This window comes from Quercus suber, unplaced genomic scaffold, assembly GCF_002906115.3.
Source record: "Quercus suber isolate HL8 unplaced genomic scaffold, Cork oak 2.0 scaffold_41, whole genome shotgun sequence".
In the NCBI taxonomy this organism is placed as follows: domain Eukaryota; kingdom Viridiplantae; phylum Streptophyta; class Magnoliopsida; order Fagales; family Fagaceae; genus Quercus; species Quercus suber.
In genome coordinates this window covers 151413-166122 of record NW_027069506.1, presented here as the reverse complement: position 1 = coordinate 166122, position 14710 = coordinate 151413, and the positions used below count along the sequence as shown (strand labels likewise).

Here is a 14710-nt window from a genome sequence, read left to right as displayed (position 1 = left end):
ACGAACCCTTGCTCTCTCTATTGAAACTAAGTTGGTGGGGTTAAGATTTGAAAATGATGCCTTATTGAGTAGAATTTCTAGCTCGGATTTGGTGCCCACAAATTTGGATTTTGCTTTATTTGTTTAGTTTTAAATTTTTTTTTTTTATAAAATATATTCAAATGTTTAATGTGACAAGTAAAATTTTTAAAATACAAACAATCAAAACTAGTGACTTATAGCTCGTTTGGTTTATCAGTTCAAACACATTGTTTAGTTTTCAAACCATAAAACAGTACTGCCCAAAACCAGAAAATCATGTTTGGTGGCCCATCTTTGTTCACGTGAAGTTTGAAAAATGTTGCTCAAAATCATGGGCTTTTTAAAACATGGTCTGGGCTGTTTTAAAACAATAAACACACATTTGAGTGGCAATTTGGTAATAAAAATGAAAAATATGGGGCCCACCTGATCAGCCTTTTTATCAATTCCTGTCTCCTGTCTTCCAGCAACAAAATGTTATTATCTTCTCTCTCCTGATTTAAAAATATTATTTTGTACTTTTGGTTAGCTTTTTTTTATAAAATTAAACACACATACCAAACACATTTTTATGTTTTTTAAATACTAAAAACTATTGTTTAAACTATAATACCAAACACATTTTTTTGTTTTATAAACACTAAAAATACGTTTTTCAACAACTCTTTTTAAACAATATTTTTTACATCTTTTTAAACAACAATTTTTAAACTCTATGACCAAACGGGCCCTTAACAATTGGAGCTACCGAATTGGGACTGGTCACTAGACCCTAGACTTTAGTGATTGGATCGTCGGCATAGGCTGCCTGGCTAACTAGACTAGTGATCCAATCACCAAATTGGGGGAGGCGGGAGGGAGGAGCTAATATGTGTTTTTGTAAAATGTTTTACTAAATTTTGAAAGGTAAAATGTTTTTGCAAATAATAAAAAACATTTTTAAGTTTAACCAAATTTTACAATAAAACAAATACAATAAAATGCTGAAAATATTTTCCGTAAAATATTTTATATCAAAACAAACAGGACATTATATTCCACTAAAATTTGAAAATTCTTCCTCTTACCCAAATCAGGAATTTTCCAAATCAGAAGTGAACAAATTCTGCCCTCAATTTAGTTACCCAAACACAAGGAGTATTATGAGAGTATTGTTCCTCAAACACCTGCTGCTAGTTTGATTTAGTCTTCTATAAATATCATCCTTTATACAAAAAAAAAACACAGAAGATAAAATCAAGCCAGGAGGAGTAAAATGTAAATATCTCAAAGTTAAAAAAAAAAAAAAAAAAAAACCAGGAATCACAGTCCTTTACGAATTTTTTTACCCAACCAAAATATAGAAAAAGCGTAGAAAATCACTGTTGTCTTTCCCATCACGTATATGTTCCTAGGTTTTTGAAGAAGTAGTGTTTAATTAAACCACCACCGCTCATTCAAAATTTCAAACAAAGCCCCACGCCCAAAATATATATTAAAAAAAAAAAAAAAAACTCAAAAACCCAATCATTCACACACATTACGTAGACACAGAAACTCATCACGATCTCTCTCTAACTCTAACCTCAATTTTCTCTCTGAAAAATTCAAAAACCCTAACCGATCCAATCCTCAATCCAATATCCATCGATGGCGGAAGAACCATCGTCAGTGCCACCACAGGCGCCGTCCTCTACGGCGGCGCCGCTGGGGCACTCGGTGATCCCGATAGTGAACAAGCTGCAAGACATTTTCGCGCAGCTGGGAAGCCAGTCGGCGATCGAGCTCCCTCAGGTTGCGGTGGTGGGGAGCCAGAGCAGCGGCAAGTCGAGCGTGCTCGAATCTCTAGTCGGCCGCGACTTTCTCCCCGAGGATCCGATATCTGCACTCGACGCCCGCTCGTTCTTCAGCTGTTGCAGACCAAGCGAAAACCCGACGGCACCGAGGAGGAGTACGGCGAGTTTCTTCATTTGCCTGGAAAACGCTTCTACGATTTCTCTGATATTCGGAGAGAAATTCAGGTACTTTTGCATTTTCAATTCGCTTCAAAATTTGTTTTTTTTTTTGAGTATAGGTGTGTTTAGTTCAACAATTTTCAGATAGGTAGATAAAGTGAAAGCATTGGTGCAATACATTGAATTTAATGGTACTTAGGAATGATAACACTGTTTGTGTTTTATTGATAAGTGGTGCCCTTAGGCCATTTGTTCATTATAAGAAGGTTTTGATACAACTTTTACAAGCCATAAAAAAAAAAAAAAAAAAAAAAAAAAAAAAAAAAAAAAAAAAAAAAAAACCAGTTGCATAAAAAGTTTCTTGAAATGGTTCATAAACCAATGCCCTTGGGGCATCTGTTAACTTTTTGCTTACATTTAATTGAGGAATTTGATGTACTGTAGCTAAAGTATTGTACCTAAGTTTTGCGCGAGAAGGTAATAAACTTTAATTATGATTACTTATCTTGCTACTTCATGGTTCATGAGTATGCAAAACTGTGTTTTTTCTGATATTCTATAGTTTTTATTGCTGATACTAGGTGTTTAGTTCAACAATTTTCTGATGGGTAGATAAAGTAAAGCTTAGGTATAGTACATTATTAGGTTTCCCAATTAAATTGTTGTTGGAAATTGTAAAAATGTTCGTGTTTCATTGGCCAATACAACCATGTGTTTGGATTTAATTGGGGAATTTAGAAAGTAATGAGCTTTAGTTATGATTACTTATTTTGCTACTTTATGGTTCATGAGAATGCAAAATTTTGGGTCAGCTATGGATCCTGATAAAATAGTGAGGGTTATCTATATGCATTCTTTTTTGCCATTTTATTCTATTGGATGTCACACTCTTTGTCACCTTGTTAATTGACATGTCATTTTTTATTACTTGGATATTATTTTAGGTCTTCCTCTAGCTTTTTCCAGTTTTCTTGACTTGAATCAACTTATTATTTTTTCTGAACTATAAGAATAAATGATTTGTGTGAAGTAGTTGAATTAATGAGCATACAATTTTTTATTTTTGTTGGATTCCTCTGCTTGAATTAATTCGCATTTCCCTACTGGTGTTACTGAGCTAATAAGAATATTTGATTTATGTGGAGTAGTTGAAAGAATGAGCTTACAATGTATCATATGGAATGTATTTGAATAGAACTTCGGTGTTTTTTTTGGTATTTTTATTTATTAAAAAAAAAAATTATTTATCAAAAAACTTATTGTGCTGGTTCTTATTGCTTTCTTTAGTATTGAGAAGTAGCTAAATTGAATCAAATCAAGTTGAATAGCATTTGCATGTGGATGAAGATTTTATTAGATTTTGAACTCACCTATATCTTACTGCCCTCTATTCTTTTCATTTTAAATAATTCCAAATGGACTATAGGCTGAGACAGACAGGGAAGCAGGGGGTAACAAAGGTGTCTCGGACAAGCAGATTCGCCTGAAGATTTTCTCACCAAATGTTCTTGATATCACACTGGTGGATCTCCCTGGTATAACAAAGGTTCCTGTTGGTGACCAGCCCTCTGATATTGAGGCACGGATTAGGACAATGATCATGTCATACATTAGAAAAGAAAGTTGTCTTATTCTGGCTGTTACGCCAGCGAATTCAGATTTAGCAAATTCAGATGCTCTTCAGATTGCAGGAAATGCTGATCCTGATGGTAGGTTCTGAACAGAGAAAGATTCTGCTTGTGGTATGCCTTTAGTTTTATTTATTTATATGTATATATTTAATTTGTAAGTTTTGATTTTATATTGGCAGGTCATAGAACTATAGGCATAATTACAAAGGTACATTATATCTTGGCTTGAACGTCTCCCATGTTTATGTATTTTTCCATCATTAACTAACTGTTATAAAGTTCTGACAAGGTTTGGCATTTTTTCTATGTGATCTTAGTTGGATATTATGGATAGAGGTACTGACGCCCGTAATTTATTGCTGGGAAAAGTGATTCCCCTCCGACTTGGTTATGTGGGAGTTGTGAATCGTAGTCAAGAGGTAATCATGTAACACTTAGAGATGGACAAATATTTGTTAATTCCATTACATCCTTTTATTTAGTTGTTTTATGTCATCCAAGTCTGAGATGGACAAAATGGAATTGTGAAGTTATTTTACTTGTGGGATAAGATTGTGATTCGGATTTTCAATTGTAATGCTTCAAACAGGATATTATGCTTAATCGCAGTATTAAAGATGCACTTGTGGCTGAGGAAAAGTTCTTTCGCAGTCGTCCAGTATGTTCATGCTGTTCCTTACTGTATTGTTCTGTTAGAATCCCTTTATCAAATTGTATACTTAATATGTTGCTTCTTAAATAGGTGTATAATGGTTTAGCCGATCGTTGTGGTGTTCCTCAGTTGGCAAAGAAGTTGAACCAGGTAGAGTTTTGCAACATTTAACTTGCTTAATGTGTTGTGGAATATAATTTACCATTCCAAAGTAGAGGCTTCATGTTCATCATCTGCTGCTACTCTTGAGCATGCACTTATATACACCAAACATGCACGCACCCACACACTCCTCTGCTCCTATCTCTTGCTTCGTTCATACAGAAATGGCAGAATATTATTTTTCTACCTTATAAATTATCCTGATTTTGGCAATTTCACTGTAGTACTATCTCACGAATGCTACAACATACTTCTAATCTATGAATACCCCATTCCTTGTAAAAAAAAAAAAAAAAAAACTATGAATCCTTTATTAACTTGAAATTTGTTATATTTAATTTATTTGCAGATTCTAGTCCAACATATCAAGGCAATACTACCTGGGCTTAAGTCGCGCATAAGCTCTGCACTGGTTTCTGTTGCTAAGGAGCATGCAAGCTATGGAGAAATCACAGAATCAAAGGTATGTTTAATTCTTTCAAGAGACTGCGTAAAACTTGGTTGAGATCATTGTTCAATCAGATCATTGTTTAATCAACTGAATCTTTATTGCATGTTATGGGGTTGTGAATTTTGTGCTAGGTATAACAGCGGACCATAAATTTGTGTTTTACTCATCCAGTGTGGTATGCTGAATGATTTTTTTTTTTTGGTCATTGCTTGGTGTTCATAAATTGTACTTTTATTTTCACTTGGTTGGCAGCTTCTGTGGGCTAGTGCTAATGCTTTTTTTTTACTTATTTTAAAGTGATCACTCATCAGGTTAAATTTTTTTTTTTTTAATGTTTGTACTGGTTGGGGAGCTTTCTTGCATTTTACCCTCTTGTGATGTGGTTTCCTCTATATGTGCAATTCTGAGTGTGAATTGAGTTTCCATTCTTAGATGTTATTGCCATTTTTCTCTAAGATTTTGTTGGTATCCTTTTTTCTTTGTGATTATACTATTTTCCTTATAATAACTCACTTCCTTGAATCCAATAGGCTGGTCAGGGTGCTCTTCTCCTTAATATTCTTTCAAAGTATTCTGAAGGTAAATAGAATTTTTCCTAGTTTTTGTTGTCTTTAGCTCTTTATGTAAGTTGCCTTCTCTAATTAATGTTCTGATCACATCTGTTTGCTTAAATCCTACTTTTATTATTGTTATTATTATTATTTTTTTATCTATGCTTGAGTTCATTAATGGTAGCTTTAGTACCACATTGGAAACAGCATTTTCTTCAATGGTGGAGGGGAAAAATGAAGAAATGTCAACATCTGAGCTGTCTGGTGGAGCGAGAATTCACTATATATTTCAATCAATCTATGTGAAGAGTTTAGAGGTGCGTGTTTTGATATTTTCAGGCACTTTCCCCTGTGACCTAATTTTTTTTCCCATGATGGGTTTGTTGTCTTACAATCTAGGTCAGAGGTACAATGATGTGCTACATCTTCAATAGTTAAATGATATTTATTTGATTATTTGTCTGGTTCTGTATGAAAAGTTATAAATCTAAGTTCTTGTAAGAATTGGATATATACAGAATTTTCTTTTTGGTTGAGTAAAATGTAAAATCTCCAATAACCGATGGAAGATACTATACAAGCGCAACCAGACCAACAATGACTACTACCTTGATATCTGCCTTTCACTCAACATGTACTCACTGGTGTGTGTGTGTTACTTACCAATAAGAAAAAAAAAACAACATTCTTGTTTGTTTAAGCAAGTATAATTTGAGGAAACCACTAGATTGAGGTGCAGTCTTAATAGTCATTTGACCATCTTGTTTAATAAAATTATGTTCAATGGGTGAGCATGCTAGCTGTCATGGTTAATGTGATGAATTCCATTTTGGTAACTGGGACGAAATGCTGGATTTAATTCCGCTTTTAACTGAGTGTCTCTGATTCAATTTGATATCTCTTGCAGGAGGTTGATCCATGTGAGGACCTAACTGATGATGACATTCGAACTGCCATTCAGAATGCAACCGGTCCTAGATCTGCCTTATTTGTTCCAGAAGTAGGTCTTATGTTTTTTTTCTTCTGAAAATTTTCTTTAATTTCAACGATTGATATTTTTCCTTATTTGTGGAATTTGTATTGTTGGTTGTATGGATCCTCCTGATACTCAAAGGACAAGAACATATCATCTTAATTTAATGTCTCTTTATTAGGTTCCATTTGAGGTTCTTGTTCGAAGGCAAATAGCACGTTTATTGGATCCAAGCCTTCAGTGTGCCAGGTTCATATATGATGAGTTAATGAAGGTATGAGATTTCTTATTTTGTGTCTCCGGTGGTTTCATAACACCATCACTTCTAAGTCTCGATCTCCAACTAATTTAATTTCTCTCTACAGATTAGCCACCGCTGTCTAGTTAATGAACTGCAGCGATTTCCTGTTTTAAGAAAGCGTATGGATGAAGTTATAGGGAATTTTCTGCGAGAAGGCCTTGAACCCTCAGAAACAATGATTGGGCACATTATTGAAATGGAGGTATTTTGAAATGAAGATAATGAACAAGTACTTGCTCTAGACTCATAATGCATACATCATGTAAATTATGGAGTTTACTTTCCTTTTATTTAAGGGCCTGTCTAATTAAAATCTTGTTCCACTGTACAAACCTGGATAGCATCAATTAGTTTGGACACTGGCCTTGGATTTTCACTAGTATTAGTCAACAGTACATTACCTATCAATTAAAACTTGGCAAATTTTTATCTGCCCTCATAAGATCCAGCCTAACATTTCTTCCCGTCAAATTATGATGCTTACCAATGTTTAGATTCTTAATTATATTATGTAGCAAAAAAAGATTCTCAATTATATTCAAATTAGGGCCTGTTCGGTTGCTAGGAATTTCAAATCTTGAGAGTTTAAACAAACAAGAATTAGAATTCCCTAGAGTTTTGACATTTCGTAAGAACTTGAATTTATACCGTGTTGTAGACCATACTAATAAAGAAATTAAATTTTATTGTTTAAAAATAATGATGTACAAACTTATTTAGGACATAAATAATAAATTTTTTTTGACTTTTACAGATAATTAAAATTGAAAAAAAAATCCTTTGAACATTAATAAACATCTTTTTTGATAAGTAATGAAAAATATATTAAATTTTTAAAAAGAAGTGTCACCTTTTGTATCCTCATTTTTCAAAAAATGCAGTATTGCCGTGTCTTATGTTGTCATACCCTGTAACATGTCAGTACATGTGCTTCGAAGCGGTGCCACAAATGTGTCTAAGTTGTGTCTAGGCTGTGTTTCTATTTATTTTTATTTAATTTTTATTTTTTTTGTGGGACACATACGGGATGCGCAGGCATGTCTCAGCTAGTATACATGGTAAGAATATGAAGTCCATTATTTGGGGGGCTATTTCGTCCTGCTTGATATGGAATATCTAGAGGGAAAAAAATATGCTCAACTTTAAAGGGAGAGAACAATTGGTTGCTCAACTCAAGTCTCAGCTGTTGGGCATACTTTTTGAGTGGCAATATTCTGAGTCTTCTTCTGTCCTTTTTAACCTAGACATGTTTGCTTTATGGACTGCTTGCATCTGGATGGATTAATTTCTTCTTGTTTTTTGTATCTTTGCTTAGAGAGTCCTTGGTATACTTAGGTTGTGTTTGGGATCAGAGTTTAAAGTCAGCTTATTTTACTATTTAACTTATTTTTACTACTATTCATGGGTCTCACTGCACTTTTTGGTACTATTTATGGGTTTTACCGTATTTTCAACTAGTTTTATTTTATTTTATTTATTTAATTTTTAATTTTTTAATTTTTAATTTTTATAATTTATAGTACTTTCAGCAAAGCATTCTCAATTTCAGCTAAATAAGCTGTTTTCAAACGGACTCTTAGTGTACTTGGGCCTCAACTTTTTTCTTGTTTTCTTTACATCAATGAAGCTCTTTTCTTATTGATTAAAAAAAGAATTCAAAGCTTTTACCCTGTTTCCTTGCTTGTTTACTATATATCAACAATGCATAGGCTTCTCATGGTGGACATACTAATTTCATCACACTTAATTCTGTTTCTTAGGAATGCTTATGGATTTTGCAATCTAACTCATTTTGCAGATGGACTACATAAACACTTCCCACCCAAATTTTATTGGTGGGAGCAAAGCTGTAGAGGTTGCACGGCAACAGACTACATCTTCAAGGATCCCTTTAACTGTTTCCAGGCAAAAGGTATGTCTGCTGTGCTATTAGTCATGTATATTTTGCAATACATGAAATCATTAATTTTCTTCTGTTTGATTTTTCTTTTTTCTTTTTCATCTTTTGGTTTTTAAAGGATGGTGTAGAACTTGATAAGGCACCAGCATCTGAAAGAAGTCTGAAATCGCGAGCCATTCTTGCCAGGCAAGCAAATGGAGTTGTGTCTGATCAGGTATGGAGAATTTGACTTGGAAAGGAAAAAAAGTATGGAGAATTTGTCTTTTCACTCATCTGGTGAACAAGCACAATCCTTCTCACCCCTAAAGGAACCATGCAAACTTTATGCCTGTACTTGCCATTACATATTTAAACTTAACAAGCAAGTTAAAATTTTCCGAAGGCTAATTTATTTATTTGGTCTAATTAATTTTGTTTTTGTGATTTCATATGGATTCACAGGGTGTTCGGCCTGTGGCAGAGGTTGAAAAAGTCTCTTCCTCAGGTAATGTTTTAATTTGATAAATTTAGTTCAAATTGTTTTATATCTGCAATAACATTGTGGGATTGTGTACTAAATTCTTAATCCTAAACGGTGCTAATTTTTTGAAAGAAATAATTTTTTTTTATTGGTGGGTCACATGCCCTATAAATATATATTTATATATAAAATCTGTTGATTGCAAATGCTGTCCCTGACAATAAATCTTGGAAGCAGTAAATTACCCTTTTTTTTTTAATGCCCAATTATGCTAATTCAGTAGTAGGATAAAAGATATTCTAAAATTTGGAAGGATTAATTATTGATCAGGAAACCCAAGTGGTTCTACTTGGGGAATTTCATCAATTTTCGGTGGAGGTGATAACCGTATTGCTGCTAAAGAGAGCTTCACAAACAAGTCATATATTGAACCTGTTCACAGTATGGAGCAATCCTTATCTATGATCCATTTGAGAGAGGTATTCATTATCTTTCCAGTGTCTGCTGCTGAGTTTTCCAAAATCTTCCCCCTCATATGCTTAATTTATTCTAATAAATATTTGTTGATGTTCTTTAAGCCCCCAACTATCTTGAGGCCAACAGAAGGTCACTCAGAGCAGGAGGCTGTTGAAATTGCAGTGACAAAATTGCTTCTGAGATCATATTATGACATTGTCCGGAAGAACATTGAGGACTCTATACCTAAAGCAATTATGCACTTCCTGGTATTCTCATCCTTATCCTTTGTCATGTCATGGGAAATCTTATTTTATTTTATTTTTTTAATTTGTGCATCATGTCTTTACCATAATCAAAAAAATTTGGGTGGGTGGGTGTGTTAGCGGTAACATGTGGCTTATATGCAATTCATTTCACAGTACAGGGATATGGAAATTAAGGTTAAGAATGTTTCTCTGGCCTCATATTAACTTTCACATTCTTAATGTTAATTAAGAATGTTAATATCTTAGGAAGGAATCATAATGTAGTAGTGCACTGAACAATCCATAAAAATTGTGTATGATTTTGCCCTCTATGTTTATTCCTGGGTGCAATTTTCTTTCTTTTGATATTCATTTAATTTTGATAGTTACTTGAATGTATATTCAGGTAAACCATACAAAACGTGAGCTGCACAATGTTTTCATCAAAAAGCTTTACAGGTAAGGTAGAGAAGTGTACTGAGATGTAATCCCTTGAATTTTAAATTGTATACTAGTTCCCCTTGGTTCTGAATGTAACCACTGCAATGTATCTTATGCTCCAAAACAGAGAGAATCTGTTTGAAGAGATGTTGCAGGAGCCTGAGGAGGTAGCAATGAAGAGAAAGCGCACTCGAGACTCACTCCGAGTTCTTCAACAGGCTTTCAGGGTAAGTGTTGCCTGAATTATTAATCAGCAGTAGTTTGTGTGAATCTATAGGCTTTTCAATTATTATTTTAATTTCTCAACTGCATTTAGTTTTTGATTATTAGTTTCATTGTTTGGGGAAGGGATTTTCTCATGAAAACATTGTGCATATTATGTTCATGGTGGGATGATATATTTTTTTTCTTGTTGCCCTTTTCCTGGATGCATATAATTACTAGCCTTAGTTTCATGAATGTGTGATGCAGACGAATTTATGCCCAAAAGGAAAAAAAGGCCCATTAGTCCATTGTCTTTAATTGCCCTATCTGTTATATTTAATATAATATTTTTTTTTTTTTATGTTTTGTGTATTTTATAAGGTAATGTGACTTTTACTGAAGTTGGATGGTTATTATTTTAATTTTATAGGTAAGATGAAGGTCTAGGATTATTATAAATAGCCTATCTTGAGTTATTGTAGGCTATTTTTTCTGATTTAATGTATGAAATTTCAGATTTGAGTATTACTTGAGTTCTTTGTGCCTAGGGATCTTAGAGTTCCTACTTAAATCCTATTTTCTTCTCCTAGCTGTAAAACTTGTTTAATTGCTGTAAATTCTTAAACCTTTCTTCGACACCATATCTAAGTTCTTTATCCCCTTGTTGTTGTGATTTTCTTGTAAACATCACATATAAGTATAAGTATGTTGTAAAATACTAAATTTGATATCTTAAGCTCAATAGGTTAACTAATTTGTTGGAAATTATGGTCAAATTAATTGAGATGTGTTCTTTTTTGTGTAGACATTGGATGAGTTGCCTTTGGATGCTGAAACAGTTGAGAAGGGTTACAGTTTTGGTGCTGATCCGACAGGGTTGCCAAGGATACATGGACTGCCAACATCATCGATGTATTCTACGAGCAGTTCTGGTGATTCGTATTCAGCGTCTCCAAAAAACCTTAAGTCACGAAAGTCTTCTCACTCAGGGGAGCTTCAGCCACCATTTTATGGTAATGCAGATTCTAATGGAAGTGGACGCTCTTACATGCCAGGTCTCTATCCGACAGTGGATGCATAAGGCATTTGAATTTGCTGTGTATTGGTCCATGTCTTATTAACAATTACAAGGCATATATTCATTTGACTGCCCTGTCCAACTTTGGAGATGGTTGGAATTCAACCTGCCAGGGCTGGCTCATCGGGGAGTTGGCATTTTCTTCTAACTAGTTTTGTGCAAAGCCAGATTTTGGTATTGCTTTCATCTTTATATATTTCTGTTTTGTTCCTCCAATATTATATAGGTTTTAATTTCATTGTTTACAAGGGTCGAAAAAGAATAACAGGGTCCCTATAATCTCCATATGTCAGAGGCTGCAGCCTTTTATATATATATTTTCCTGCAAGCTTTCTGGTTTGAGATATGCTGAATTGTGATGATTTTCAGCCAATTGTATCAGTATCTTTGAATTACCTATGCTAGTACTATACTCCCCCATTTGGTGGAGAGCACAGTAAAACTAACTCTTTCCGTTAGCTGTTTGTTTTGTTGACATTTTTGCATATATGTGTGAAATTTATTTGCCGTTTATTTTGTCAGTGTAACTTGCATAATAATAATGTGGAAAATGCCAGGTTATATGGAAATAATATGGAAGTTCTGTAACTAAATTGATGTGATTATTTTAGCAATTGATGTCTTAATTTTACCAGGAATATGTTTATATTTGATTGTTTTCTTTGTATTCTCCCTTTTATTAGTATCTATATTTGATTGTTTCCTTTGTATTCTCCCTTTTATTAGTATCATGCCTAATTTCGTGGTCAATCTTACAATGAGATAGCCATTGACTAAACGGATGTAGATTTTCAGGGTCCGGATGTTGTAAATTACCTGGATTCTTTGGTGAAACATTAGTTCCATGGATGAGTAATTTGGGAGGGACGAGAAAATGGGCCATAAGGGAATTCTCAAGGTTTTATCAAAAGGAGCGTCCAAATAATATTTTAAAACATTAATGGCAAACTTGGATGGGTTATGTGGATCACTCAGTTATCGTGAAGATGCTTGATTTGTATACAGCCAAATATGTCAAAAAAATACAAAGTATTCAGCAATAAGAAAAAAAAATGGCGTGCATTTTGGCTTATCTTTGCATTTAAATCTGTTTTGCTAAGGTGACAGAAATATGTGGAAATAGTAACTAGCAAAGATAACATTCTGAAGTGGCAGAAAAGTGTCAGAAATATGTGGAAATAATAACTAGGAAAGATGCATACAAATGTTTCTTATGAAAAAATAAAATTTAATTACAAAACATGTCAAAATCCTCCTCGGCGTCTCCAAAGACCATATAAACACCATATGAAATGCATCAGCTCTAACAGGATCTGAATGCCATTTAAAATGTATCGGCACCTGAGAAGTGAGAAAGGAAAATTGTGTGGGTCATCATGTTGAGATAAAAAGAAGGGAAAACTTATTTACCAAGTGGAGATTCTGAATCATATATTTAATTTTTTCATTACTTAAACTCTTCAATACTTGTGTATTGTTGTCCCTTATGATAATGGCAAATTTGCTCCAATCAACAATGTCACTAAAGGGTAATTGATGCAAATTTGAATTTACAACTGCAGGACAACAAACTAATTAGAATAGAGATGATAAATCTACAATTAACTCTTTTTTAGATTTTCAAATTAACACACCGATTACGATAGAGATGATAAATCTAAAATTAGCCCAATCGACAAGCATAATATGATATGTTCTATGTAACAATTGCACGACCTCACCATCAATTATACACACCAATTCACAGCAACGTTGAAGGACAAGGCCAACAATAGATCACAATACTGGAGTTTTCTTCACTCGAAGTCCTGCAAATTCTACCACCATTGACACTTGTTGAAGCTTCACTGCCACCAAGAAGCCACCCATGGTGGTTGCTCCATTTTTTGTACTTAAGTCTAGCCATTTTTATGGCATTTTTGGGTGATCGTTATGGATTTTCTCCAACGATCCAAGGCAATTTCTATTACGCACGTCCTCCGCCGCAACCTCAAACTCAAGGCTCAGGTCCTCCAAATGAAGGAGTGTTCAAACCGTTTAAATGCATCCTAGCAATGGATATGAATGGCCATGTCAATATGGAAAAAGATTTAAAGCTTTTTGTATATACTGGTGAGAATGGGTTTAAAATCCCCAGGGAAGACGACAATATCACCTATTTTTTGAAGAATCTTTCTCAAAATCCTTATCCACGTATTCTATCCAAGTTTGCCATTAATGTATTAAAATCTTATTTTCAATGCTCATTTTGATAAAACCTTGAGAAATAGCTTATGGCCTTTGTTTTCTCTTCCCCCTCCCAAATTACTAGACATTGCAAACAGGCGGGTCGGGTCGGTTCGGCTCCCAAAAAAAAAATTGTGTGGGATGCCTCTCCAGGCTACGTCCAAGCCACACGCTGCGTCCGACACGAGTAAGGCTACCCTTTTGCTACACTGGTGCTTCCCAAATCATCAGAGGCGAAACTAGAAACTTTCCTTTGGGAGGGCCAGCCAAGACTAAATGATCATATTGATTAACAAGATATATATGTGTGTGTGTGTGACCCACTCATTATTGGACAAATTTATCAAACACAGACAAATTTGTTAGTTTTGGCATGTGTATGAGATTTTTCAAATAAAATTAGTGGTACCGTATATTGGACTATGAAGATTTATGCATCTAATCTAGTATTAGATGTGTTTGTCATGCCAAAGCTTACTTAAATATGGTTGTCTTGGTTTGTTAGTATAAAATACTAAATATAAATAATGAATTAGACTATCAATTGGATTAATAAATAAGAGGAAGAAAAAAAAATTATCAACTGTAATATAAATAAATAGAAATAGAAATTGAACTTAGATAAAAATGAATAGAATTCGATGTAAAATAGAAATGAAAAAGGAGAAGAAGAAATGGAGGAGTAGAGAGATTAAGGAACACTTTCAATGTGAGTGATGAGGTAGATGGAAAATACAAATTGAAAAGGTGAAGTAATAACCCTATATAAAGGAAGCTATAACCCAATAGTAAAAATTATACAAGTTGGGCTTGTGTGATGACGTGCTGGGGGAGGAGAGATGAAGAAAGACTAACAAAAGGCCAACATAGTTGAATAGATTTGAATGAATCAAGGAGACTGGGGGGGCCAATTAGTTTCATTTGAAGGGGCCAAATCTAACAAAAATTCTTTAGGGCCTAGTTTTTACCAACTATAACAAAAATTTGAACATTTTTGGTGGGGGGCATGGCCCCCCCCCCC

General features: G+C 34.1%; 1 protein-coding gene across 1 annotated transcript; it reads left to right on the top strand.

The window, feature by feature from the left end:
• The first annotated feature begins 1455 nt into the window (after window positions 1-1455).
• Window positions 1456-11921, top strand: LOC112011071 (dynamin-related protein 3A). Its single transcript, XM_024043465.2, is given in 21 exon segments — window positions 1456-1861; window positions 1864-2021; window positions 3382-3664; window positions 3766-3794; window positions 3904-4005; window positions 4176-4244; window positions 4329-4388; window positions 4750-4863; window positions 5382-5430; window positions 5610-5719; window positions 6310-6402; window positions 6557-6649; window positions 6741-6878; window positions 8475-8588; window positions 8695-8790; window positions 9018-9060; window positions 9367-9515; window positions 9615-9761; window positions 10147-10199; window positions 10309-10408; window positions 11191-11921. Coding segments are annotated over 21 exon segments (2487 nt in total). The 5' UTR covers window positions 1456-1650; the 3' UTR covers window positions 11467-11921.
• Window positions 11922-14710: the final 2789 nt, after the last annotated feature.